At 46.2% G+C, this 27,819-nt stretch overlaps 1 protein-coding gene across 2 annotated transcripts; it reads left to right on the forward strand.

Moving 5' to 3' along the window:
* Positions 1–26,684, forward strand: MFGE8 (milk fat globule EGF and factor V/VIII domain containing). 2 transcript variants are annotated; one of them, XM_066636056.1, is made up of 10 exons: positions 1–170; positions 10,199–10,324; positions 11,045–11,170; positions 12,601–12,714; positions 16,357–16,538; positions 17,335–17,490; positions 19,302–19,446; positions 22,129–22,331; positions 23,230–23,385; positions 24,744–26,684. In XM_066636056.1, exons 1-10 carry the CDS (start codon positions 113–115, stop codon positions 24,885–24,887), a joined length of 1,410 nt encoding a protein of 469 aa, XP_066492153.1. In that variant the 5' UTR covers positions 1–112; the 3' UTR covers positions 24,888–26,684. The 2 variants fall into 2 exon arrangements, with proteins under 2 accessions (XP_066492153.1, XP_066492155.1); XM_066636058.1 differs by having other exon boundaries at positions 22,147–22,331.
* Positions 26,685–27,819: the final 1,135 nt, after the last annotated feature.

A 27,819-nucleotide genomic window follows, 5' to 3' on the forward strand; every position in this document is an offset into this window, starting at 1 on the left:
GAGCCGGTTGACTCATCGGCGGTGTAATCCCTGCGGAGAGCAAAACAGCCGGGCGGGGGAACCAGCTGAGCAGGAGCGGACGGGACGGGACGGAGCTGCAGCCGGCTGCGCGATGGGGAGGCTCTGCTTGGGCTCCGGGCTGCTCTTCGCCCTGCTGGTGGCTGCGAGCGGTAAGTGGCCGGCGGAGCTCTTCCTCCTCCTCCTGGCAGCCCCTCCTCGGTGGGTGGCGGTTCCATCTGCTTGCCCATCGAGGCTTCTCACCCTTCCCAGTCTCCGATCACTTGGTCCGGGATACTTTGCTCAAAGCTAGCCGGGTCTACTCGGAAGTAAGCCCCATTCCACTTAATGGGACCTACTCCCGTGCAGGATTGTGGTCTTTTCGAGTCCGAGCCTTCCTATGCCTGTCTGCTCAGAAGCAAGTTCCATTAGAGTCAATGGGGCTTGCTCCCAGGTCAGCAGGGATAGGATTGCAGCCTTAGAGCCCGAACCTGTGCATGTCTACTCAGAAGAAAGCTCCATTAGAGTCAGTACCCTGCACATGCCTGATCGTGTCTGAGCTTGGAAGCTAAGCAGGGTCAGGCCTGGTTAGTACTTGGATGGGAGACCACTTAGGAATATCAGGTGCTGTAGGCTTATACCATAGTCTTTCGAGACTGAAGGTTGCCAACCATTAGAGTCAATGGGGCTTGCTCCCAGGTCAGCAGGGATAGGATTGCAGCCTTAGAGCCCGAGCCTGTGCATGTCTACTCAGAAGAAAGCTCCATTAGAGTCAATGGGGCTTGCTCCCAGGTCAGCATGGATAGGATTGCAGCCTTAAAGCGCAATCCTAACCCACTTTCCAGCAATGCAACTCCGAGGTAAGGGAACAAACATTGCCTTACGTTGAGAAGGTCTCTGTGAGTGCCCCCCACAACTGCAGGATGCAGCGGACGTCCAATTGGCACAGCTATGCCCGTGCTAGAAAGTGGGTTAGAATTTGGGCCTTAGTCGCTTTCCTCGAAGTAAGCCTGTCTGTGGAACATAGTGGGAGGCTGAGTAAACTTGCATAGGATTCTGCTGTCCCATTACGTTTATTGGGACTTGATCATAAGAACATAAGAGCAGCCCCACTGGATCAGGCCATAGGTCCATCTAGTCCAGCTTCCTGTATCTCACAGCGGCCCACCTAATGCTCCTTAGTGAGTGCTTAATAAGTGCTTTAGGATTGCAGCCAAAAAAATATTGATTTTTAAAAATGCATTGCCATTGTCCAACAATCCTGAAATATAAATAATAAAACTAATGATTTTAATGCTGACCTACCTTACAGGGTTGTTGTAATCTCTCATGCTTTGGTTTTGTTCAAAAGTGCTATATATTTGCCAAGGCACTGAATGAATAGTGGTTTGCTGGTGCGAGAAAGGCACTCTGTGCATGCTCTGGAGTTTTCTCTTCATGATTGTTCCCCAAGAACCAGCACTGAGCCTTGGGAAGGAAAAAGAGAACATGAAAGGGAGTGCATTAGAGCCTGAATGAACCCTGGCTAAGACTAGTTCTGGTTAGGGAGCTCAGAAATGGGCCTGGAGGACATGGCCCCAAACTGTTAACTTGGCAGTATGGGACCTGTGTACATCCCATAGGAGATGTGTGGGTGTGCGCTGGTAATTTAGCAGTAATCTACTCTGACTTGTTATTGTTTTGTTAATACATTGCAACAATATAATGTTCTATTGAGGTGCTCAGGTCTGATTTGTCTTCCTTTTGATTTTGTATACTACTCCTGGCTTCTTTGGTCCTTTGCTTAATAATCTTTATCTCACCTTTCCCAGTGAATAAATGGAGCACTGAAGGTGGTGGAGCACTGAAAGATAGTGTGTTTCTCTCACTTAATTGATTTAGGGTGTTTTACAGATCTCTGAAGTGTTCTGTTGGAGGCTGTGGGGAAGGAGTGAGAAGAGCATAGCTCAGTGGTGGGGCACTTGCTTTGCATACTGAGATCTCAGGTTTGATCTTGGGCAGCATTTCCAGGTAGGGCTGGGAACGACCCCACCTCCAATCCTAGACATCTGCTACCAGTCAGTGTTTACAGTACTGAACTAGATGGACCAAGGGTTTGACTTAGTATTGGACAGCTGCATATTATCATATAAGGTGGGATGTATATGAACGTGGAAGGTATTAGTTTTAGGGTGCAATCTGAACCCACTTTCTAGCACCAACATAATGCAACTTGAGGTAAGGGAACAAACATTGCCCTATCTTGAGAAGGCCTCTGTGACTTCCCCCCAACTGCAGGATGCAGCACATGCCCCACTGGCACAGCTATGCCAGTGCTGGAAAGTTGGTTAGGATTGCACCCTTAGTTTGCACCCGCAGACACTCGCCGACCCCACAGATAAGTTGAGGGCAGGTTTTGAGCCAACAATCATGGAATTTTCTATGACTCTCGGATAAGTCAGGGGTTAAACTTAGGGGGGTGTCTGTTATAGTTTTGTCTGATTTTACCCGAGGCCAGATCCTGAAAAATAACCTACCTACCACTAATTGTTACCTAAGGACTGTAGTCTCTAATTTATTAAAAACATAATAAAAGATCCTAAGATACATTTTTATTCTTTTTTAATTCTGGTCTTCACCACCTTTTTGTAAACACTATCAGAGTAAGTGCACTGTAAACTACATACCAGTAAAACAGTGGTTCCCAGCCTGGTATTCACATATTCCCAGGGACACTCAACAGGACCTTTAGGGGTAATTGAAAAAGAATGAAATAATGGCAGAAAAAGGCAGGCCGTGCTCCAGAATGCCTTGCAAGGCAGGAAGGGAGGTAGCTAGTTGGCTGTGAAAGCCCCACCAATAACTAGTTTTGGGTCATCAATTCATCTGTGAACCAGTGATTGAAAACCAGCATAGTAAAAAAGCTGAAACATAATATGAAAAGTGATCAATCACCCAGAATTTCTCACCACACTTCTGGTGCAAAACAGTGCAGAGTCTTCTGTTCTTCAAACAGATAAAAAGAGAGAATATGTGATGAATACATGAAGTCTGGGTTTTCATAGAGAGGAGATGAGGGCTTGTATTATTAATTACAAACACTTTGCTAATATGAAGGGTACAATTCATGGAAATGGGCTGCCAAGGGATATGCAAGTGAAAAAGGTTGGGAACCACTGCAGGAGATCCATGAATCAAATCCACCTTTAAGGTGGACATGAGGAGAACCATGAATCAAAGACACCTTTAAGGTGCCTGCCCAGAAGCTCTACATACAACATACAACCCATAACTGAGATTGTGCAATTCAATTCACAGCAGAGAGATGAGATATTTGCAACCCTTTTTACTCAGAAGTAGACCCACTGCTTTCTATGGGTGTTGTTCTTAAGTAATGGTGCACTGAATGGTGCCTGGGAAGGAGGGTCCCATCCTGTTTCAAAAAACAGACCGACTTTGCAAGCATTTGCCAAGCAGAACCAGAACCAGAACCAAGCCGCAGCAGAAGGAAGGAGAAGAAAAGGTTAGCTTTGGCTGGAATGTCCCTGGAAAGGAACTAGAGCAACTAAGGAGGGGCCTGCCTGAGCTGAGCAACAGCTCAGCTGAGAAAGGAAATGGTTCAGAGTTGAAAGGCTCTGCCCTCTGATTGACCCGGAGATCAGGCGAAGTGAGAATTGGAGCTGGATTACTTGGCAAAAATTTCACGTACTATACGTGAATATTTACGGTAGGTATTTGTATATGAGCGTGGAAGATATTAGTTAGGTATTCTATTAGGTTCTAATACAGTGACTCTTAAATTCTCACCTGAAAGCTTTGCCAAGATATGGGCCGCCTGGTCAAGTTTTTCCATGTCTTAAGCACTTTGCACATGCTCGAATGGCCCTGTTATATTATCTATGGCTGAACCTTATTGTCAAGAGGAGATTGTGAGGTCAAGTTGAGACTCTAATTGAGTCAAATTAACTCTGAAGTTGATGCTAGGTCTGTGTCCTTGGTTCTGTTCAGCTTGGATTCCCTGTTTTGTGTAGGTGGGAAGTTGGGAGAGAAGGGAAAAAACAACTGAATGTCTTTGTTTATACAGAGACGGTTTTAGGAGGGAGGCAATTTCAGTGTTTCAGAACGTCTTAGTTTTATTTGCAGGCCTGTGGGAGTTGGCAGAAGACAGGTCAAGAATGTTGGTTGATTTTGCAGATGGCTGTCAGAAATTCTTTCCAAATTATTGCAACTTATCCAGAGATCTACCAATAGATGCCCATCTACCTTCTGTGTGTATCTGGCCTGGTGGTTAGAATGATAGACTTGGACAGGACTGAAGGATATGTGGCCTGAGTCTGTGAGCTTCATCATGAAGCTCATTAAGGCTTTTGACTTTTAAAGCCCTATATGGCTCAGGTCCAGGGTATTTGAGGGATTGCCTCCTACCGTACAATCCAACCCGTCATCTCAGGCCATCAGAGGGGGCCTTTGTAACTGTGCTGCAACTAGTGGATCACCTCCTTCTGTACAATCCAACCCATCATCTCAGGCCATCAGAGGGGGTCTTTCTAACTGTGCTGCCACTAGTGGAGGTGAGGGGGATGGCTGCACGAAAAAGGGCCTTCTCAGTGGTGGCTCGCCATCTATGGAACTCCCTCCCCATGGAATTGAGAACAGCTTCCTCTTTAGAGTGCTTTTGGCGGAGGCTTAAGACCTTTTTATTTAGGGAGGACTTTTATGCTGACACCAGGGGGCATGGCGCTTTTTGAATGTATTTTAATTTTGGATCCAGGTTTTTATTGTTTTTAGTGTGTGTGTGTGTGTGTGTGTGTGTGTGTGTGTGTGTGTGTGTGTGTGTGTAATATATATAATGTTTTTATTGTGAGCTGCTTGAGTGTCCTTCAGAAAGGTGGAATATAAATCTCTAAAATAAATACATAAATAAATCAGGCTACAATCCTAAACACACTTTCCTGGTATGAATAGACCATTCCTTTATTCACTATTCTTTTATTCACTATTCACTTCACTATTCCAATAGTGAACAGACTATCCCTTTTCTGAATAGACATGCATAGGCTTGTGCAGGAGGTGATCCTGGGCAGGCCATATCTCTTAGCTCAGGGGCATAAAATGCACTTCATAAAGAGGTCCAAATAGCATTCATGGTGCCTGCTGAGGGCTGGAAGTGACATCATGAAACAGATGATGGTCAGAAATAAGCACTTGGTTCTCACATAGAAGAGACAGAAGAGAAAATGTGCAAATTTTATTCATAATTTCAAGATTTAAGAGAGCCCAATTATAAGGGGGGGGCAGAGAAACTTCTGGGGCTTCTGGGGGCCACATTGGCCCGCTAGCCTTATGCTTGACACCCCTGTTTTAGCCTAACCTTCCTTGCAGGGTTGTGAATATACAGGGGAGAGAGGAAGACTGAAACCATGTATGTTGCCCTAATCTCCCTGGAGAAAATGCAGAATAAACATGCTCTGAGCCGTGAGGACAAGCAGTGCTCAGTTATACAAGGAGTTAGTTCCTAAGACACCTACTGAAGGAGAGAATGGTGCACACTGTTCTGATGGATAGCAGAGAGGAGAGGACTTAAAAGCCCCACTGTGAAGCTGTGACAGGTACAGTGCAGATCTGAAGCAAGCCCAGATCTCTAAGCGCTTCTGCCTGAACTTCTGTAACCCTCCTGGACAGGCAGCACCATTGAGTCTCTTTTTACAGTGTAGTGGGGTGAAGAGACGTTGGGTTTTAGACTGAGTTCTGCCTTGGAGAACATTCCAGCAGATTCTGCTATCTCTGGTTTCAAAGTGTCCTCTGATTGCAAGTTACAGTTTTGTTTATCATCCAGAGTCAGCATTTGGCAGCCTCTGAGCCAAATCTAGACTTCCAAGTGGTGCCAATTGCCCATCCCAGTGGCAAAACATAGGTGTGGGATGAGCAGTTTCTGTGGCAGTGGGACTTGGCAGCAGGCTAGAAGAAGGAATTTGCACACAGGGCATTGATAAGCCTGTTGTCCTCCACTTCCTTGTTAGTAAACTTCCCCCTCCCCCAAAAAGTAGTTCTGGTCACTGCCAAGACTTTGGGCATATACTGCTACAATGAATCAAAACTTTCTCTGGCAGGAATTTGGGGTTTTTTTTTCTGTTGGAGATTGTGCGGCAGCTTAGAACATGAGTTTTGGGGAGAACATGAGTTCTATGGGGAGGGGAGAGAGAGGAATTGGGAGCATGCAGGAAATGGGGGTCCATTTCCAGAGAATGGTCCGATGTCTCATTGTGTGGTTCAGGACATTCTATGCTGTAATTCCTCAAGGAGCAAACTATTTCCTCAAACAGAAATATAACATTATATACAAATAAAGTTGAGTTGGCTGTTATATAAGAACATGACATAAGGCAAACCCTGTTGAATCTAGTCCAGCACCCTGTTTCCTCGCAATAGCCCACCAGTTGTCTCTGGGAATTCCTCAAGCAGAAACCCAACAGCAATACCCTTTTCCTACCTTTCTTCTTCTTTAGTGGGTGTTCGGAGGCACACTGCACTGTATATGGGGGTTCCACGTAGTCAGTATGTTACATTTCATGACTGCTGGAAGCACTATCTAATGCCCCAGATGTTCCCTCAGCTCTTGGCAAATGTGACTGGCATGCTTAATGAGATTTAGTGCATTCATGAGGACCAGAAGCTTGCTAGGCTAACTTAAATCAAACCTGGAATTCTCAGGGAATTCCAGGTTCTGCAAAACCAAGGTGGTGTTCTAGCCCTTTGGTTACGGTCATCTTGCTCATCCAATTTCCTTACACCCATGTTGGTGAATAAAGTGATAAATGGATGAAGGTTCTGAACTAGGAGTCCTGACACAGGACTTTTCATTTCAATCATTAAGCAATGCTTCCCTGGCAGAACAAACAATGGTTTCTAATCCCTCCTGCTTAATATGTTCCTTTTCCATTGTTTACTGTTCATTTATCTGAGCCAAATGGAATGGGGTTTAAATACATAGTAGATAACAAAGATCACAACATGTTGGGGGGGGGGGATGGATGAGGAAAAGACAACATGAAGAAGAACCTGTAAGTACAGTTGCACATGAACTTCTTATTATAGACTAGTTCTCATGTTGGATTGCAATGCTGTGTGCATTTACTTGAGAGCTCATGCCACTGAGATCAGTAAGATAAGTGGGGCTGATTTGTGAGTAAACATGCAGAGAATGGGTCTTAGCAAGCAAAAGATGGTCTTGTGACACTTTAAGGATTGATAGATTTACAGCCCACTCCTTTCCTGCCCTGGTGGGGCACCTTTTCCAGTTCCACTGTGTCCCCTTTGAGATATGGCAACCAGGACTATATGCAATGTTCCAGATGTGGCCTTACCATTGATTTGTACAGTGCCAAAATAGAATATTGGCAGTTTTATTCTCAATCCCTCTTTCAGAGATCCTGGACATGGAATTGGCCTTCTTCACCTCTGCCACCCACTGGGTTGACACCTTCATTGACTTACAGCCCAATCCTAGGCATGTCTACTCAGAAGTAAGTCCCATTAGAATCAATGGGGTTTACTCCCAGGAAAGTGTGGATAGGATTGGGCTGTGAAACATCCTAGTCCATTCCTCCGTTTTGGTGTGAGTTCCTTGTATTTTGGGATAGTTTCACCTGAATTGCCCTTCATGCACTCCAAGAGGTTTAGGAGCGCATGTAAGTTAGTGGTTTCAATGAACTACTCCCCCACATGATTAAAGGAACTAACCAGGAACTGAGGAAAGGGGCTTGGATGTCCATGTTGAAAGTGTCCGGGGCTAGGATGTCCATTGAAAGTGTGCACGTCCTGGACTGGGTGAAGCTGGTACAGGGTCAAAAACATTGTCTGAATTGGCCCCCCACTGTGGAGCAGTGGGGAAGGCTTCACCTGATTATTTCCACCCATGATTCAGTTATTCAGGGCATAGAGATTTGGTCTGCAAAGAAAGCAGTAAGCCATCCTCTACCCCAGACGTCTCTAAACCTTTTGGCTGAAGGGCCGCAAAAAATATCTGGAACAATATCAAGGGCTGGAAAAAAATTAAATATAAAAATTAAATAAACACATCAGAGATGGAACTTAGATGATGAATAAATGAATGGGCTAAAATGTCCATGACTTCTCCAAGAACGAACACAGCCCAAGAAATAGAGCACACACTTAAATGGACCCCCAGTCCCCCACTCCACAAGCCCAACTCTGATTGTGTTTGATCACACAACTGGGCCAGAGGCTCTCAGGGGATTAGAGGCTGGCCGCGGGCCGCATCTGGCCCGGGTTTGGAGACCCCTGCTCTACCCCATGCACAGGTCATCTACGTTAACATAAGTTGTGTGACTGATGCTCAGAAGAGATTTTAGGCCTTTCATATGACAGTGCTCTGACAGAACAGGTCTCTAGCTTTTCCAAGCAGCAGTGCTGACTGTATCAACCTGCTTTAACTGAGTCAGAGCATTAGTCCATCTGTTGTCTGTGGATCTCTTCCAAACCTACCTGGAAATGCGAGGAAGTGGAATGGGTATCTTCTGCATGTTAAACTTGAGCTCTGCCATTGAGCCACTCATCATCTCTTTACCTACCTACTGCTCACGGTTCTTGTGAGGAGGAAAAGGTGGGAGAGGAGAACCTGGGCATGTTTCCCTGAGCTCATTGGAGGGAGGGCAGGACATCAATGCATATGGGATTTCATGGGGTCTTGCTTAGAGCTGCCATTGAGAGTCTGGGAAGTGGGGGTAGAAGGGCATGGAAGTGGATGAAGGCAGTGAAATAGTTCCACCTCTTGGTTGCTGAGTCAGTTGGGAAGAATAGTCTCTGCTTCTTCCTGTGGTCACGCTGTCCTCCCTGACTGTGGCTCGTGGCAGCACATTGATGGAGGATGAGGTCATCCTGAAAAAGGCAGGGCAGGAGCACAGGCAGTGACTTGATCCAGTGCCCAAGTTCTGTTGCTTTTTTCAGACTTGGCCATGGGAACCCTGCAAGTACCTCTGAACTCTCCATTGGAGCCCTGTCTCTGCTTGGCCCTTTCTGCTGTGCAGTGGCAGGGAGCAAGATTAACTCCAAAGACTTCATCTATAAAAAGATTTACGGGAAATAACACTCCTAGGAGTAGCTTAAGCTAATGACGGCTGCATTTCCCAATCCGGACAGTATGCTTTAGGCTCCTTAATTCCCCCTCCAGATAACGCAGGAGCAGGGGTTTATTTTTGGAATGGTAAACTTGGCCCCTCTGCAGCAAGAAATGCTTGCTCTTAGCACCTGCAGGACTGTCAGTGTCAGGGAACAGGTTTCTCAAGGGGGAGAGATGATCACAGGCTCTGAACTCTCGGGGCCAGTACAGACATGCTTGTATGTACCTTTGCATCACTCAGACACATGACAGTGCATTTTATGAACAAGCAGGTGAGAAGGAAAGGTGCCCTGTGCTAAAACGGATAATATTTAACAGAAGTTGTAAATATGAAAAGACCAACTCAGAAGGGCAGTCCTTGAAACAAGATTCCCAAGGTGCATTTGTCAGGCCTTTATGGTACAGTACTAATAAAGTGCACACTCATAAGTGTCAAAGCAAATGACACCAGGAAGGAGGCTGTGGCTCAGTGGTAGAACATCTCTGTTGCATGCCAAAGGCCCTGGGTTCAATCTCCAGGCAGCGCTGGGAAAGACCCTTGCTGGTCAGTGTAGTTCAGAACTTTTCAACTTTTCTTTTTTAAAGTCCCGGTGCCTCCAGAGATGGTTGCTGCGTGCAGGACTGGGCAGCCCACCCCACAATTATTCTTGCAGCTAAGAAGAGGCTGATTCTCAGTCACTGCTGTTTTCTGTTCTCTCCTCAATGCTGTATTCTCTCAGTACCTCTTTGCATGGGCAAGATCTGGGCTACTGCACAGTTGCCCCTTTTTGCTGCCCTTATGATCTGCCAGATAAACTTGTTTGTTAAACTCTGCCACTCCTACACTTAATAATCAGAAACAGCACCAGGAATACTTTGAAATTGGAAGTAAGTTGTTGACAATTATATAAGCATTTTTACAGTGGAAATTTTTACCAGAGTTAGAGGAAAATGAGACTAACACATCATCTACCCCAAAGGGATACTGACTTACATAAACCATCACTCTCTCCCTCGGTTTTCTTTTGGCTGATTAAAAAGCCTGGGGAGGTCCAGTGCTTTGGCAACTGCTGTTTCCATTGATCTGCACTCTTGATTTAACAGGTGACCTCTGTGACGTGAACAGGTGTCAGAATGGAGGGACTTGCCTCACCGGCATCACTGACTCGCCATTCTTCTGTATCTGTGCGGAAGGCTTCACTGGCATTGATTGCAACGAAACCGAGAAAGGTATGTGTGTTGAGAGCGCATGCTTTCTGAGAACCGAAGGACAGAATATTAAAGTGAAAACCTATGAGAATGTGTGGTTACACATGCCCTCTGTCGCCCCGCTCATGTGCCATTCAGATCCATTCTCGTGCGCACATTTCAGTAGCGCAGCTAAGCAACACTTCAGTAGGATTGCCTATTCTCCTTCCTACCAATAGCAAGCAACCCCAGCTATTCATAGGCTTTGACTACTAGCAACATTTGTGAGCCTGTAAGCTGCTGGAATGTTTATGAACATTCCATCACGTCTTGACAGCCAGCCAGTTTCTGAGGAGTGCTTTCAGTCAACTGAAATTAGAGGTCCGACAGCCAGTAAGGTTTCAGCCTGTGTTTACCTTACAGTTGTTTTTTTTTTAAGCACACATAATATTCATTGTGGCTCCAACAGCGAATGAGTTCAGTACACATCAATAACATGGAAATCTTGTCGTTTGGAAATCAGATTCAGTTATGTTTGGAAATAATATTCAAATCTCAATCATGGTCTACTGATGAGCTGTAGGTTATAAGTTCCTTATTATTTATCTGCAAAGTGGGCTGAACAAGATAATGTGTTTAGGGTGTAACTCTGCCTTGGGCAAATTTAAATCTGAGTTTCTCTTTTATGTAGCTGGCTCCAGCAGAAGTCTGCAGCAGTCTTTTGTTCCCACTTTACATCTGACTTCTTCTGTATCTCCCTAGGCCCCTGCCACCCCAATCCCTGCCTGAACGATGGCGTGTGTCAGGAGGTTCCCAATCGAGGAGACGTTTTCACCGAATATGTCTGCAAGTGCCCGTCGGGGTATGATGGCAAGCACTGCCAGAATAGTGAGTGTGCGGCAGCTTTATTGACAGATGGGTGTAGTGGTAGCTCAGTGACAGAATACCTGCTTTGCATGTAGTAGGTCCTGGGTTCAGTACCTGGTCGCATCACCAGATAGGGCTGGGAAAGACCAAATCCGGGAGCCACTTTCCATCAGTGCAGACAATACTGAGCTTGATCCACCAATGGCTTGGCTCAGCAGAAGGCAGCTTCAAATGATGGCGTTGTAAGCATAAGAAGAGTTCTTGCTAACTCAAGAGGAGCCAAAGTCCCTTCTAGCCCTGGGTGGCAGTGACAAGCTTTGGGAAGGCTCGTAAACAGGGCTTGAAGACAGTCTCCCTCCTGATGGGGCCTCTCGGTAATGAGCAAGATGGTTATTGAGCTCAAGAGGCTTTGTGGAAAGAGTGGGGGATGCATGCAGACAACCTGGAGATGGTTTATTGGGGTGTGGTGGCAAGGAGGAAGAGGAAGACAGAAGCAGGGAAGGGTCATAGATCAGTGGTAGAACACATACTTTGCTGGCAAAAGGTCCCAGCTCCCATCACTGACATCTCCAATTAAAAGCAATTTCAGATGCTGTAAACTCCCTTTCTACTGAGACTTTAGGGATCCATCACTGTCCAGAGTAGATAATACTGGCTGCGTCTCTGAGAGCTTTATAGGTTTAGAAGAATAACTGGACCCTATCTAGTGGAACCTGCTCAATTCACCCCAATCAAGAAGGACCCCAAATAAATTAGCAGAAGTGCCTTTAATTCTTAGCCTCACTCATTTAAAAAAATTTAATCTTGCTGATTTGAAACTGGCCCCTGAAGCTTGGGGTCCTAGCCTGGATTTAGTGTTCCTTTCTGTAGCATTTGCCAGTGTTGCAATTTGTGTTAATCCTGATCGGAGTTGTGAAGCTCAGCTAACCTTGTGCCAACACAAACTCTTAAGAGGCTTGCTTGGCTCCCATAGTCTGGAATTTGATTCAGTAGTTGCACTTGCAGCAAGAGTTGCACTGTAGGTCGTGCATGAATAGCAGATTTTGGATTCCTTCTGAATCTTCCATTGAATTTGCCCAGGGGTTTCATTGCTGGGTGGGATAGAGAAGGGAGGACTGGGGAGGGGGGCATGTGAAGGCTCTAGCATCTAGATTAGGGCTTCAGTGCTTAATCAACTGATTGGCACCTTCTGATTAATCAAACAGACACTTTCTAAAACAAACCAGTTCATCCTCTTCCATACAAGTACTTGCAAGTTTCAAGAAAGTGACTGTAGCCCCCTGAAAAGGTATTCCTTCTTTTTTCCAGTGCAAGAGAGAATGCCTCTTCAAATGCAGATTCAGCTGAGCAATTAAATCCCCTGAAAATGTGTACAAAGACGTCTTTAACTGAATGGTGGTTTGGATGCATTTGAGGGGAGCGATTCATCTCTTCCTCTCCTTTCGCCCTAGATATGAATGAATGCTCTTCACAGCCGTGCAAGAATGGAGGTACCTGCTTGGATCTGGCTGGTGACTATGCCTGCAAATGCCCTTCAAGCTTCTTGGGGAAGAACTGCCATCTCCGTACGTTTCTAGCCATGATGGTGGGTGTAGAGGGGAATAATGTAAAGCACCTAAGTTGGACCTTGAGCTGATCCCCCAAGGCCAATCTAGTCCAGTGTTCTGTTACCAACAGAGGCCTCCCAGGTGCCCCAGCCAGACTTGACAGTGTTGGCTGATTTCTGTCTGTAGCCAGGACCGATTCCAGGTACGAGGGGTTCCTTCATCAAGGTGTCCACTGGTGCCCTCTCCTCCATGAGCTGACCTTCCTAAAGTTTTGGGGAGAGCTTGCCTGGGTAGTAATGGGGGGACTTTTTTACTCTTCTTGGCAGTCCAAGACTCATGTCTGCCATTTTCCGCTGCACATTGCTTCTGCCAGATGCATTGTTCCAGTACATGTTGGAGGGGGGGTGGCAGCTGTCAGTCAAACAGCAGCTACAGTAGAACCTCCAAATTTGACCACCTCTCTGTAATGACCACCTCCTTAAGTTGACCTAATTTTCACAGTGTAGACAGACACTGCATATACTCTACGGGAGACCAACCTCTTTATATTGACCACCTCCGTAAGTTGTATCTTGACCACTTCGACCATTGCACAGAGTATTAATTTACCCTCCATAAGTTGCCCACTGAATGCGATACTGGGGGCCTGTGTTTTGTCTGGCTTGTTCCATCTTGGAAAAGCAAGAAGCTACGTGACAATCCCTCCCCTACGCCTGCTAGCGTGTGCGAAAGGGTTTTTATAGGTGGGCACACTGCACATAGCCAACAGACCTGCGCTGGCTGCCGATTGTACCTGGACATGTACCAAGTTGTGAGGGACATGAGGTTGCTTGTGCATAGATCCTTCTGGAGCACTTCACAATCCCTTCTGCTCTTCACCACTCAGAAAAGTTTAGTGTCATCCACAAACTTGTCCACCTCCCTGTTTCCATGTCATTTATGAAGATGTTGAAAAGCACCAGTCCCAGGACAGATCCTTGAGACACTCCACTTTCCACCTCTGTCCACTTTTTTGTCAATTGCCCATTGACACCCACTCTCTGTTTCCTGGTCCTCAACCAGTTCCCAATTCATGAGAGGACCTGTCCTCTTATTCCCTGACCGTGGAGTTTTCTCAATAGCTTTTACTGAGAGATCATATCAAACACCTTCTGGCATTTAGTGAATCTGAGGAGACCCAGTGGAGGCCAGGCAGCCTAAGTAAAAAAGTGTGTGTTTGTTTTTAGCTGTTGGGGCTCTGCTACATGCTGTGGGCTGGCAAGGGATAGCATTGGTCCGCCTGTCTGCTATGAAACCAAGTATTTTTTTAACTTACAATTTTTTTTAAGCTCATGAATTTTCAGGGTTTTTTTAAAACGCTGATTGTGGGCTGTTCTGTCTCTTGATATAGATATAGATGATATAAATAGTAAGCATCACAAGAGGATCAATTGATATTTGCAATAAAACTTTTAAAAAATCCAATCTAAATAATAACTTGGCCTTACATTTGTTGTTCTGGAAGCTAAACATAATATGTATTTAAATGCCTTTTTTCCATATGTTGACCACCTCCCTATGTTGACCAATTTCCTCCAGTCCCTTGGGTGGTCAACTTAAAGAGGTTCTACTGTAGTCCCAATCCTGCATGGGGGCTTGAGAGCAGGTATCTGCTTTGTCCTTTGGTGTGGTGCTGGAGCCCCAATAACTGCCCAGGGACTCTGCATGCTGGTTCCAGGCCTCGCCACGACACATGGAATTCAGAAGTCTACTCAGGACTGTGTGATTTCCATACATATACCCCCTCCCAAGCCCTCAAAATTCTGTCCCAGGCTGTCCAAATTCTGCACCAATCTAATTTTTTGAAGGTTGCTTCAAAGTTTGCTAAGTCAGTTTTTGTATGTGCAGGAGATTCCTGCAGCTCCTTTTTTCTCTGCTTAGGTCACTCCCAGGTCAGCATGTGCTTGTTGGATCCTGTGAATTCCACCCACCTTTGCATGCTTGAGATAATTACCATGCAACTGCTTTCACTTAAGAGAAATTGGTCCAGATAGCTGTGGGATCCTGCAGTGTGCCCTCAGGGGGTTGTTTTCTGGTGTTGCTTCAGCCTTTCAGAAACCCTATTATTAGTAAAGAAATTAAAGGCTAAGGTGAGATAAGAGTTAGCAAAACTCATTGTCTAAATAACTCCTCAAAGAAAACTTCACTTTGGTGACTTTATTTGGCAACTCTCAGAATGCAATCATGAAACACAAAATACTTCCTTGAGCGTCTACTTTTGTATGCGCCCAGCCTTCAAACGCTGCTGAGAATTCCCCCAGCTAAGGCCATTTGCACGATTTTATTTTAATTTTTGCCTTGGCAAACAGAGAGATCAACCACACAAATAGGCAATTTAGGGAATAGGCCAAAAGATAGTTGTGCTTATCTTTTCAGGCCGCTGTGCTAGAAGTTTGCTGACCTGGCCCAAATCCTTAGAGAGTTGCTAAGCTAAAAATCGGTATGTGTGTTTCTACGAAATGAAATGTGATGGACACCCTTTTCTTAGGATGGATGATTTCTGAACTTCTTCCCCATAAGTAAATGTGTTTTTCCAAAAGGATGCCCTTGGAGATGAAAACTTGCTTTGAGACTGTTGGTCAACCAAGCGTGGGGACAGGAGTGTTGCACGCCCATTTGGGGCCAGCCCGTGGGGACAATTAGCTTTGAATCTGGAAGGGAAATGGGGTGGGAAGAAGCAACTAGAGTAGTGACTTTCAATCATTTTCATCTCACAGCACACAGATAAGGTGCTAAAATTAACAAGGCACACCTTTGGTTTTTTGATCAGGCACACTGCACTGCTGGTGGGGGACTCAGATCCTTCAGTGGCCCTAAATGGCCCTCCCCAAACTCCCACAGCACACCTGTGGGCCATTTGTGGCTCACCAATGTGCCGTGGCACACTGGTTAAAAATTGCTGAGCTAGCAGATAGAAATGTTCCTTAAATCACTTCACTGGATGCTTGTCCATTTGGTAGGAAGCATTGAGTGTTTCAAGAAACCGTGGGCAAGAGACAGTTCATTTGCTGTTTTCTGGGGACAAATTCAGCACACTCTCATGTCACCCATGCGTGGGAGACAGTTTTAATTGATAGCAACAATTTTCATTTAATAGAGACTGGTGTCTCTATCAGTTAGTTCTTTATTGGTTTTGGCCAGAGTTTTTCGCAAAGAGAGAACAGGTGTATCAGGATGTTTCCTGAAAATGGGATTCTACATCACATACACGATGGGGATATTCTGCCTCCTGGACTTCTCTGAAGTCTGGTTGAAAGTATCTGAGTGATGCGGATAGGGGTGGATATTTTAGCCACGTGGCAACCAGAGGGCATAAAATGATTCTAAGATTTCTGGGTAAAGTGTACAGGAGGAAGGAGCAAATGGGTTTCCACCAGCTGAATAGAAGAGGGTTCTGGAATACCCTGAGCTCTGAAGGATGGCTTAATTAAATTAAACTTGGGAACACCGGGAAGATAATGGTTTGAAGATTACAGTATTTGTCCAGAGGATGTTGGCCCTCTTTGCGTGTGTGAATGTGTCTGGCTTCTTTTTTTATAAGAGAATGTTCTGTTGCTCCCACTTTTATTTCATTCTGTTTTGTTGCTGCCTTTTGAGTTGATAACCTTTCCTTTTCTCCAGGCTGTGCAAACATATTGGGCATGGAGTCAAGAGCCATTGCGGATACCCAGATCTCCGCTTCCTCTGTGCATTATGGGTTTCTTGGCCTGCAGCGCTGGGGTCCGGAGCTTGCTCGCCTCAACAACAAAGGGATTGTGAATGCCTGGACCTCCAGCAATTATGACAGGAACCCTTGGATTCAGGTACTGGCGGTACTGGGAGTAGGGGATCCAGGATATGCTTTGTCCAGTTAGTCCTAATTGGTGCAAAAATAGTATCCTAGTTAATTCTTAGTCTTTTTCATGCATGGATGTGGTGTTGCTTGGTGTATGATAAGATGCACAAGGTTATGGTATCAGTGTTTTTTATCTTCCTTAAGATATCAGAGTCCTTTGGCCTAACCCAGGGGTTCCCAAAGTGCGCATTGCGATGCCTTAGGGCAGGGGTCTTCAGACGTTTTGGCCAGAGGGCCGCATCAAATATCTGGCGTGGTGTGGAGGGCCAGAAAAAAAACTTAGATATAAAATTTAAATAAATAACTTAGAAATGGAACTTAGATGAGTGAATCAATGAATGAATGGGCTCCTTCATTCAACCTCTCTGGCCCTCAGAACACAATCAGAGCACAGTTCTGGTCATGTTCAGTTGAGTGGGCCAGAGGCTTTCAGGGAACAAGAGGTTGCCCGTGGGCCAGAAAGAGGCTTGCTGTGGGCCGCATGTGGCCCCAGGCCGGGGTTGGAGACTCCTGCCTTAGCGCATTGCAGCACACTCACATGAGTGTTGCGGGATGTCCCCGTTGGCTCCTCTTTACCTGTTACCCTGTGCTTCGTTTTTTTTACCTGTTACCCTGATGCTGACAAATCTCATGAGATCCAAGATGGTGGCACCCAGATTTGCCAGACCAACAGCCATGAGCATCGGGTGTTCGGTCATAGAGGTCTGTCATTTTGACCCAGCCAGTATTGAGTAATTCTTTTGTGCAACTTTCCGTCTTCCCAGACAAACCTGCTGAGGAGGATGAGGATTTCTGGCATTTCCACGCAAGGGGCACGACGTGTGGGTAAAGCTGAATACGTCCGAGCATACAAAGTGGCCTACAGCCTGAATGGACATGAGTTTGTATTCCTCAAGGACGAAGAGCGGGATCAGGACAAAGTGAGCAATGAGGCAATAACGGGATGTATGAGACCAAAGGAGAGTAGGAAATCAAGGATCTACTATTCGATCGTATTACCCTTTTACAAATGGGAAGTAGCAAACGGTCCAAGGTCACCCAGCTCATTTTTGTGGCCAAATGGGGATTTGAACCTGGGTCTCAATCCTAACCTAGCACTTTAACTATTCATTTTTCACATTTTGATACTGCCCTTCCACCAGGGAGCTCAGGGTGTACATAGTTGCTACCCTGCTTTTATCCTCACAAAAGCCCTGTGAGGTAGGTGAGGCTGAGAGGTAGTGATTGGCACAAGGTCACTCTGGAAGCCTCATGGCTGGGAGGGGATTTGAACCTGGATCTTCCAAGTTTAAGCGCAGATCGAAACCACTGCACCATCCTGGCTCATTACACCATGCAGACTCTCGTACGACTATCCCAGAAGAGGCCACATTCTGCAGTGCTGTTCCCCCTACCCCAGTGTTTTGCAGATGACTGCAGTTTCTTCCACCTCCTCCTTGCTAGAGAGTGAGAAACTTTTAAGTATGCTCACACATAGAAGCTAATAAAGTTTAATTCACCTTGCCCTCATAGGTGGGCTTCCACTTGAGATTTGCAGGTGTATGGGAAACTGTTTGCATATTTGTGAGTCCCGACATTCCTGAAGTTTTTCTACAAGCACCGGCTAGCCAGATAATTAGAAGCATATTGCATTCCTTATTCCCTGCACTGAAATGGTTTTCTCTCGCCCTGCCACAAAGTCGATCCAAAACTCAAATCAGTTGTTCTAACTTTCTGCATGAAGCACAAGGCATTTGGCATTTAGTAACAAGGAGATGAACAGAGAGACAAAAAAATTCTTCAACAAGAGTTGGTTAAAAATCTTCAGAGGGTTCTTGCTGCAAGTGCTCTTGTGGGTAATTGGAATGGCTTCAGTGGTTCGCGAAGGGCTCGTAAGAGCCCTTGGCCAAGCTCCTAATCTGTATTATGAGTGGGGCTGTTCTTTTCCCTCTTGCACAACACTAGAACCAGGGAACAGCCACTAAGACTGTGTGGCAGGAAAGTCAGAATAGACAAAAAATAATATTTCTTTACCCACAGTGTAATTAATCTGTGGAACTCCTTGCCACTGGATGTGGTGATGGCATCTGGCCTAGATGCCTTTAAAAAGAGATTGGACAGATTTCTGGAGGAAATGTCCATCCCAGGTTACAAGCTGTGAGAAGTAGGCTATCCCTGAATGCCAGATGCCAAGGAGTGGCAACAGGATGCAGGTATCTTGTTGTCTTGTGTGTTCCCAGAGGCATGTGGTGGGTGGGCCACTCTGAGGTACAGGAAGTTGGACTAGATGGGCCTTTGGTCTGATCCTGTAGGGCTCTTATGTTCTTATGTACTTTTGGCAAAATTCTGGTTCCAAGCAGTCTAAGTCCTGCTGTTGGACTAAATTAAATGTGAGCGCAGTAAACAATTTTGCTTTCTGTAGTTTAGATTTTTGGATAACTGGAATTTTTGATACATGGGATTGCAGTGGGGGGGGTGTGGAAGAAAGGACGAGGCCAGAGTGTGTGTATGATTCCTCTGATTTAATCGCTGCAGACTTTCCTTTTTAAATTGTTTGATTTTATTAATTTTTTTTTTGCGCTAGTGTTAGTCACCCTCTAAACAAAAACCCTAAAGACAAGTTATTATAATAAACAGTAACTGCCTGACCAGAAGACCTCTGAGACAAATGCAGGACTGGGAAGAAACGTGTACCAGCCCTTCAGCTCTGATCCCAAGACTTCCTTCCCCTTGTTCTCTTTTCCTGCTTCAGGTTTTCTCAGGCAATGTGGACAATGACAGTGCAGCAACCAATCTATTCAATCCCCCAATCACAGCACAGTACATCCGCATCTACCCTGTGGTTTGCCGCAGGGCTTGCACCATGCGCTTTGAGCTGATTGGCTGCGAGATGAACGGTAAATGCTTTTCATTGGTCTGGGCATCCTGGGTAGCAGAGCACCATCTTTCTTTTGCAGATAATCAGAGGGCAGCATTCCGGTGACTTACCTAACCAGCTTCCATGTTGAAATGCTTAATATTTTAATGGAGGTTTGGGCAAGTCAAGGAAAAAGCAGAATGATGGCAACTCCTATTCCTGGGAGATTCTGCATAGCTGACGCTGCTGCCATTGCTGACTTCTGGTTTTCAAAATCTTTTGGCACTCACCATGAGAATTAGGCCAATGTGGTAGAATGAAACTTTGGCCTAATTCTGTGGAGGGTAAAGGCCAAGGCTGTATACTCTTCTGCTTCACACTAACAATGATAAAACTCTGCATTAAGAAAGTTCGCATTTCTATACCTTAATAATTCAAATTGAATATATTTGCATCACGTCTACAATTTTTTCCTGTTTTTTTTAGGGCTGGGCTGAACTTTTGGGCAGATTTTTGGGAGGCTGAGAGTGAAGCGTGAGGCAAAACGGCATCATCTCCCATTTTCTTGAGGGGGAGAGCCTGTGTTTCAGGGGTGGAGGCAAAAACTTGCCGGTGCTTCTTTTTGGAAGGCAAGGCAACTGCCGTTGTTTCTCATAGAATGCTCTTATGTCTTGATGCAGAATAATCCTGAAAGGCATTCTGGGGAAAAAATGGTAGCCATCAACTGGGAGGAAAACCAGTGAGCCCACCCTGAAAATCTGCAAAAATGGAAGGGGGGGGGAGGTTTCAACCCAGCCATTTCTTAGTTTGCCTTTTTTGGCCATGGAGGAGCTATGCAGCCATTCAAAACCACTGGAAAGCAAACAGGAGGCTCAGATGACATGCCACCCTCACCAGCACTGAATTGAAAAGCTGCCTTTGGTAATAAGGGCATGATGCAGATGTAAAGGTTTGTTGGTGCTTACCGCTGGTTGCCACTCAAAATAGCCATGTACAGGTTAATCTTAGACGAGCCAGACTGTATTGGGATTGGGGTCCCTTGGTGAGAACCGGCAAATGTTGGCATGACCAGGCTGCATCCTGTGGGCTAGAGGAGGACGTGTCTACTGGCAAAATGTAAAGACTTCCGTACTGAAAACCACAGCGACACCTACTGACAGTGCTAGGAATTGTGAAGCTGCTTACTGCTTCAGCTGTGGCTTTCATGCGCTGTCAGTGTACACGCATCACTTCCTAGAGCAGTGCAACAGCGAGATGCCTGCTCTGAGGAGCTTGCAATCCAAATTTTGATAGAACATGCTGTGATTTTAATTAGTATTCTCCAACCACAGTTTAGCCGTTTTGTTTGTATTTTTAAACTTCCTTTGTCAAATTCTTGCATTAGAAATGTGCATTTCTTGGAAGTCTTTGGCGCACTCTCTGGGACAAGCTGGGCTTATTAATTGAATTTCTAGCAACTTCAATTCATTCAGGCAATTAATTCAATTCATTCAGGCAACACAAGTCATGTGAAGGGGGTGGTTAATCAAAACGACTATGTGGATTCAGGGAGATCAAATGGTGAAATTATCCATTGACAGAGGTCAGAATGACCAACTTACTGGTTTTCACATTTGCCCTAGAAAAGCATGACTTGTGATTGCTGCTTGCATCACTGGGAGTCCTCTGGTGTTTGGAACAGTGGTTTTCAAGCTGTGCATTCTCTGGGGAGCCCTGGGTGGAAACTCTGTTACCCCCCTCAATGAGAAGGGCAGTAATAGTGGACAAACTTCCCTGAAAGACAACTTGCTCACTGGGACTGGTGTTCACTGGCCATATATAACTACAGGCAGATCTTAGGTGTGCTCTAGGGTGAACTCTGTGCAAACCAGCAGTGCAGCCCGACAGATCTGCAACCTGCACACCTTACTTGAACTAAGTCCTGGTCTGCACATGTGATGGGCTGCGCTGCTTTGGACTGTGGGGAGGAATCACATTTCTCTGAATGTTCTCCTAGCAAGGCCAGAAATTCTTTTCATATAGAAAGCCAGCATCACAGACAAAAGGGCTGGGCTGGAATCTTTCTCCCCTGTATGCAGGTTTTCAATTTGCAGGGGTTTTCTTACATGGGGGAGTCATTTGGAAGTGGACTCTCCTTTCTGCAGTGGTACAGTCTGCTCTGCCACAGGGGGGCTCTTGTGTAGAGACCAACCTACACATTAGGTGGAGTAGCTGAAGTGGTAGAATTCTGGACATTCCACTTCAGACTGCAGGTGGGGACTCAAAGGTTTTAAGTCCTCTTCTATGCAAAAAATATCCCGCATAAGTTAAACCACCACGTAGGGGAGAAGTCTGCCCTAAATCTTTCCACCAATGTGCTCATCTCCTACAGGCAGTTAACTGTCTGTTTTGCACAGGAAAGTATCCTAAAAGAAGACTTCTCCCCTGCAGTCTGAAGTGGAACAGTCCAGAATTCTTTCACCTCATTCCACGTAATGTGTAGATTGGGTTCTAGATCCAACAGTACTTCCCAGAATCATTGCACCATCCTTTGGTTCTGTGGAGATGTGGGGCCCTTGGCAGACCAGTCAGTGTGGCAGGGGTTTTCTCAAGGTAGAAAGTCTTGAAAACCACTGTTTTTTTTGTCAGCTTTGTGCACTTCTGCTTAGCACTGTTTGTTTGTGGGCCTGTTTCGCTGCTGGACTCTTCCCTTTCACTGTGTCTATAAACTGTTGTGTTACAGTGTATTTCAACACGGCAGGTTGCTCGGAGCCCCTGGGCATGAAATCCCACCTCATCTCCGACAATCAGATCACAGCCTCCAGCGTGTACAAGACATGGGGCATTGATGCATTCACGTGGCACCCATACTATGCCCGCCTTGACAAGACGGGCAAGACCAATGCCTGGGCTGCCCTCCACAACAAGCAGGATGAGTGGCTTCAGGTAGGTGCGTCCCGGCGGGTACCACGTGGAAGAAGGGAGTGGGGCTGAAGAATGGTGGGATGATGAGGACTGGTAACTTGAACCCTTGGCTTGTGTGTGTGCAGGGGGTGGCGGCAGGTGGAGCAGGGAGAGGCAGGTGTTCTTCAACCTTTCAGCAGCTTTATGAATAGGCTGCACAGATTCAGAGACTAAACCCTGTTTTTTAAAAATAGAGTCAGGTTGTCCGAATTGAAAGAAAAGTTGCTTGCCTTAAGCCGGACTTGAGTGTTTGCTTTGAAAAACTTGTCTCAAGCTGGGAATGAGGCTGTTGCTCAGTGGTAGAGAACCTGCTTTGAATGACGACAGTTCCAGGTTCGGTTCAGAAGAAACACCTCTCTGAAACCCTGAAGTCTGAGCTTCATGGACCAATGGTCTTGCGCAGGAAAACGACTGCTTTGCATGTCCCAGTTTTGACAAAACACAGTCTACATGTTCATTCTTTTTGTCCGGGATTCACAAGGGTCTGTTGTCTAGTTGTGGATAGCTTGTCCAGGCTTGATGTCTGCTTCTAGTGCTTCTTTGACACCCATATTCCTATTGCGTGTGCTGTGCTGAGCCCATAATGTTACTAGTACAAGACAAAAAAAATCTGATTTCTGCAGTGGGGAAACCTCTCTAAACTTTACAGACATCCAAATTTGCTTATTTTTTTACATGGGTTTTTTAAAATTTGCTTTGAACCCCTTTATTGAGTTAGAGCTTTTAGCCTTGAAAGGTTGATCAGACCCAACACACCTGAGGAACTGGAGGATAAAAGGATTTTTTTTGGGGGGGGGGGGGGTTTCATATAGTGAGAGCCTGGAGTCCCAGCACCTTTTCTTCTTGTTACAAATGAAACCATGCTCCTTGCTTCCTGCAGATTGACCTTCAGAGACCGAAGAAGGTGACCGGGCTCATCACACAAGGGGCACGTGACTTTGGATATATCCAGTATGTGGCTTCATACAAAGTGGCCCACAGCGATGATGGGAAGTCCTGGACTCTATACAAGGACAACTGGACAAACAACACCAAGGTAGATTTGGTGGACGACTTCTGAGGGGTTGGTGGGAGCAGGACTGTTTAGTCCTCTGTGCTGAAACAATTCCAGTTCTCAACAGAGCAGTTCTGTGACCTCAATATGCTATGATGCAAATCGCGCATCTCTCCATGCATTCTCCTTTGTTGCACTGTTCTGTTTTTCCCCCTTCCTGTTTGTGCATTGTTTCCTGGTTTCATTCATTTTTATTGCATTTAATCTCCCCTTCCTCCAAGTCACTCAAGTTCTCGTGTTCTCCCCGTCCCGTCTTTTCAAGAACAGTTTGAGGTTTCAGCAGGCATGGCCTTTTTTAAGCTTATTGGGACACCAAACAGGACTAGAAAAATAGGGCTTTGTTTTGTTTTAAAGCTTGACTCTGCATCCCCAAACCAGACTGTTTGCTTCTGAAATGTATGTATGGATTGAACTTGTATTTGGTTCTGCCTCCAAGGTGCTCCAGGGGCAGGATTCTACAGGATTCACAACAGACTGTGGGCCCAATCCTATCTAATTTTCTGGTGCTGGTGCAGTTGTGCTAGTGGGGTGTGCACTGCAGTGCTGTGGTGGAGGGGCAGTCACTGGGGCCTTCTCGAGGTATGGGAACATGTGTTCCCTTACCATGGGGCTGCATTGTGCCTACACCGCAGCTGGAAAGTTGGATAGGGTTGGGCTCTGTGGGCCAGTCTTGTCCACCACGCAGCCCTGAGGTAAGGGCATAAGTGTTCCCTTTCCTTGAGGAGGAGGATGGTAACCAAGGCTTTTGGTGCTCAGGGCGACACAGCGTCATGACTTCATGAGGGCGCATGGACTCCAGTTGCAGTTGGGAAGCAGTTGGAGCGTATGCTCTGATGCCCCTCTCCAGGTGGTGCCCAGGGCTCATGCCATATTTTGCCCCAGGGAAAGTGCACCTCTGGCCTCCATGACTGACCTTCCATGTCAGGATGCAGCACACACTCCATTGGCACTTCTGTGTCAGCGCTGGAAAGTTGGATGGGATTGGGCCATCAGAGAGACTGTGGAGATTCCTGTTGCTTCTAGTGGCTGTCCACTGAGGGCTTGGCCTTGAAGAGACCTGGCTGGTTTCAACTGGGCAGAAATTTGCACAGCCCAGCAAACCACTTCACCACCCTAATCCTCAATGTTTAAAGTAGTCAGAACACAGCAGTAATCTTCACAACAGCCTTGAAAAGGTGGCTGATCCACTTCCTTCCTGTGTATCTGGGAGTGACTCTGCCCCTTTTGCAGCTGGGTTTCGGAGGACCGTCTTAATATCCAGGCAGGTTCCTGTGGGGAGGGTGAGAGATGGTGCTTTGATCTGCACTAATAGTGGCATTTTCTCCTCCTACCCCGTGCAGATATTCCAAGGTAACTATGACAACAACTCTCACAAGATGAACATCTTTGATGTCCCCTTCTATGCCCGGTTTGTGCGTATCTTGCCTGAATCCTGGCACAATCGCATCACGCTGCGTGTGGAGCTCCTGGGCTGTGATGAGTAGTCTTCAGTTGACAAGAGGACTGTTGAGTGGAGAACCAGACTCTCTTCCCCCCTCCCCCCGCCTTTCCCTGGACCTACAGGCTTGCTGTTGCAACACTCTCTTCTCTAGTGCCATGATAGGAATTCTGTGGCCTGGGGCATTAGAATGGGGGTGTTGTGTTCCCCAATTTTTATTACTTTTTTTTGTAGATGGAGCCAGCAGCTCCCTGGAATAGGGGGCTGGCCCTTGCTACTGCTTCTCCTATCTGTCTTTCACTTTTACTTTTGAGAAATATGTGATGACACTGGCTTCTTTTGGGGGTGGCTGCCTTACCTGCGCTGCCAGGTTGTGGTCCCCTCAGTTCCTGTGGGTCTCCCCAGCACTGCACTTTAAGAGTGACCCTGTATGTCAGGGCCCTTGCTTCTTGCATCAGGGATGTTCCCCTAAGAGCCTGACCATGCTGCAGACTTAAGCTGTTTTTCACACTTACTCCCTCTCCCTGGGGAAGCCCAGAAACCATAGTTCTGTCTGTGACCACAGGAATAAACACAGGTCTGTGTAATTCGGTATTGTCTATAACGACTGGTAGGAACTCTCCCAAGGCTTTCAGATGGGTCTTCCCCAACCCCATCTGGAGGTGCTGTTAGGAAGATTTGAACCTATGACCCTCTGCAGGCAAAGCAACTGCTGTCTTGCTGAGCAACTGTCCTAGAGTTCAGTGCAGCGGCTTAAGGACCTCTAACAGAAAATTATTCACCCTTGTGGAACCATGGAGGCTATGACAGTTAAAGTAATCTAAGGCTGCAATCCTAACCACACTTTCCTGAGATGAGCCCCGTTGAACAAAATAGGACTTACTTCTGAGTAGACCTGGTTAGGATTGTGCCCTAAAACCGATACAGGTCTATAGTCTCAACATGGCCTAAGTCATAACAAAGCTGTGTCTACTTCATGCTCTTTGTAAACAGTTGAAATTCTGCCCTAAAAAAAAGCTGAATTCTGCAACCATTTCATTTTTTGCAAGCAGATTGACATAACAGTAAGTAATTTATTCTGCCTGGGTAGTCACAGGGAAGGGCAAGAAGCTGAACAAGGTAGTAGCATACCTCCTTTTCCTCCTCTTGGGAAATCTGATCACTCACTTCTTTTGGCTCCTGAGATTTCACCAGCCATTGCTCACACGCTTTCCAGCTTGCATTCACAGCCATAAGGACAAAAATGGAAGGTGCTTGTCTTTGTATGAAATCCACAGCTGAGATCCTAGTTCTCTAACCACCAGTGTGATAAGATTTCTCAGGATGCCAAGTATTGGAGACTGGGTGTTTTACATGGTGAGCCTTCCAAGTCGTAAAATACTCATCACATTTGCAGCGTATGGCTCACTGGGAAGTAATCTAAGCCCTTCTGAGAAGCCACATTTTTTTTAACCCATAGTGCTCTTGGTTCTGACAATGGCTTCCTCATGTGCTGCACACTGTCAAGTAGACTTTGCGTTTAGTAGATCATTTGCTGAAGAAGCAGGACTTCATGAAGCCAAAGATGGGAAGACAGGACAGCTTTTTAAAAATGAAAACAAATGTGGAATGTCCCTTTGAAAGGGGTGTGGGTGGGTGGCGTGACTTTCAATAAGACAAACCTAACCAGAGGGGCTTCAAGAGGGGCACTGTCTTGAGTTCTGGAAGCAATTAGCCCAGACCACAGAAATGAAAAAGTCAAGAGGAAATCCTGATGGTGGTGACTGTGACCTCCCAGCAGGGCGCAGTGTTGAGTAAAGATTCACAGTATTAAAACAACTTGACCATTCTGCTTTTTTTTAAATGTGTGTCTTCCAGTGTGTTTTGTCCTTGCATGAGAAAACAAAGGGTGTGTGATGGCAAAACAGGACATGGTTTCTGTCCTTTTCCTAGGGTTCAGCGAGACCCTGTGCAACTGATCTCCAGCAAGGCGACCACACAAGTGAACCGTCGAGGATCTCTTGTGAAGGTCTTCTGCTGACTTTTGGAAGTGGGGAATTTGGAGTACAGACTTGCCCAGCTCCTGAGCTAACTGTGAGTCAGAGTTTAGGCTTGGCTTGTGGTGAGCTCAAACTGAGCCCTCCCTGCCAATGCAGCCATTTCCTCCTTGCTGAAAGTTACCTGCTCATGGTGCCAGGGTTCATTAGGTGGTAGAACACTGCCACGACACCAGGGTCCTTTGAAATGCAGTTTTGTCGGGTTCTGGGTTCTTACTGCTGTTCCCAAGGAAGCTGCACCCTGGAGTGCTGTTGCTGCTACATTCCTGGGCTTTGTTGCTTCCGATAATTTCAACTTCTGTGGGAAAGATAAGTGGGGAAGGGCAGTGAAGAGTTGAAGATGGGGAGAGCTCAGGTGTTCCAGTGAGATCAGTTCTCCCGTCACAAGTGCTGTGTGTCAGCACAGAGGTGGCACGGGCCACCCAGCCACTATGTTGCGTAATTGTGCAGAAAGCTTCTGGAACCATTATCATAAAGACACATGTTTCTAAAGCCTTGTTGAACCAGACCACAGGCCTATCAAGCTTAGCATTCTGTTGCCTGCAGAGGACCCTGCCCACCAAGCTGTCTCTGGACAGCTCACAAGCAGGAGAGGAGACTTCCACCACTGCTCTCCTGCAGCATCCTAAGGTATACTGCTGATGAACGTGGAGGTAGCACACAGCCATCAAGACTCGTGGCCATCGAGAGACCTGTTCTTCTTGAGCCTGTCCCTTTCCCTGAAGTAGGAGCTGTCACGCCATCTTGTGGCAAGAACTTCTACAGACTAATTAAAAGGTTGTCTTCGCCCGAGTCAGATGGTTGCTCCTGGGTCACAGCTACATTGACTGACACCAGCCTCAATGGTTTCAGACTCTGGGTCTTTCTCCATTCTAGATACTGAACCTGCCACCTTCCACATGCAAAACTAGTGCTCAATTTCTGAGGGCCAAATCCTATTCA

The sequence above is a fragment of the Tiliqua scincoides genome, chromosome 8, assembly GCF_035046505.1.
Source record: "Tiliqua scincoides isolate rTilSci1 chromosome 8, rTilSci1.hap2, whole genome shotgun sequence".
NCBI lineage: Eukaryota > Metazoa > Chordata > Lepidosauria > Squamata > Scincidae > Tiliqua > Tiliqua scincoides.

What these genes read in the sequence shown, in the direction of transcription:
- MFGE8 (XM_066636056.1), top strand. Translation starts at nt 113, where the DNA reads ATGGGGAGGCTCTGCTTGGGCTCCGGGCTGCTCTTCGCCCTGCTGGTG. An exon ending in AAGAGCGGGATCAGGACAAA is followed by an intron (nt 17,491 to 19,301) that starts GTGAGCAATGAG and finishes TTCCTGCTTCAG; the next exon opens with GTTTTCTCAGGCAATGTGGA. An exon ending in ACTGGACAAACAACACCAAG is followed by an intron (nt 23,386 to 24,743) that starts GTAGATTTGGTG and finishes TACCCCGTGCAG; the next exon opens with ATATTCCAAGGTAACTATGA.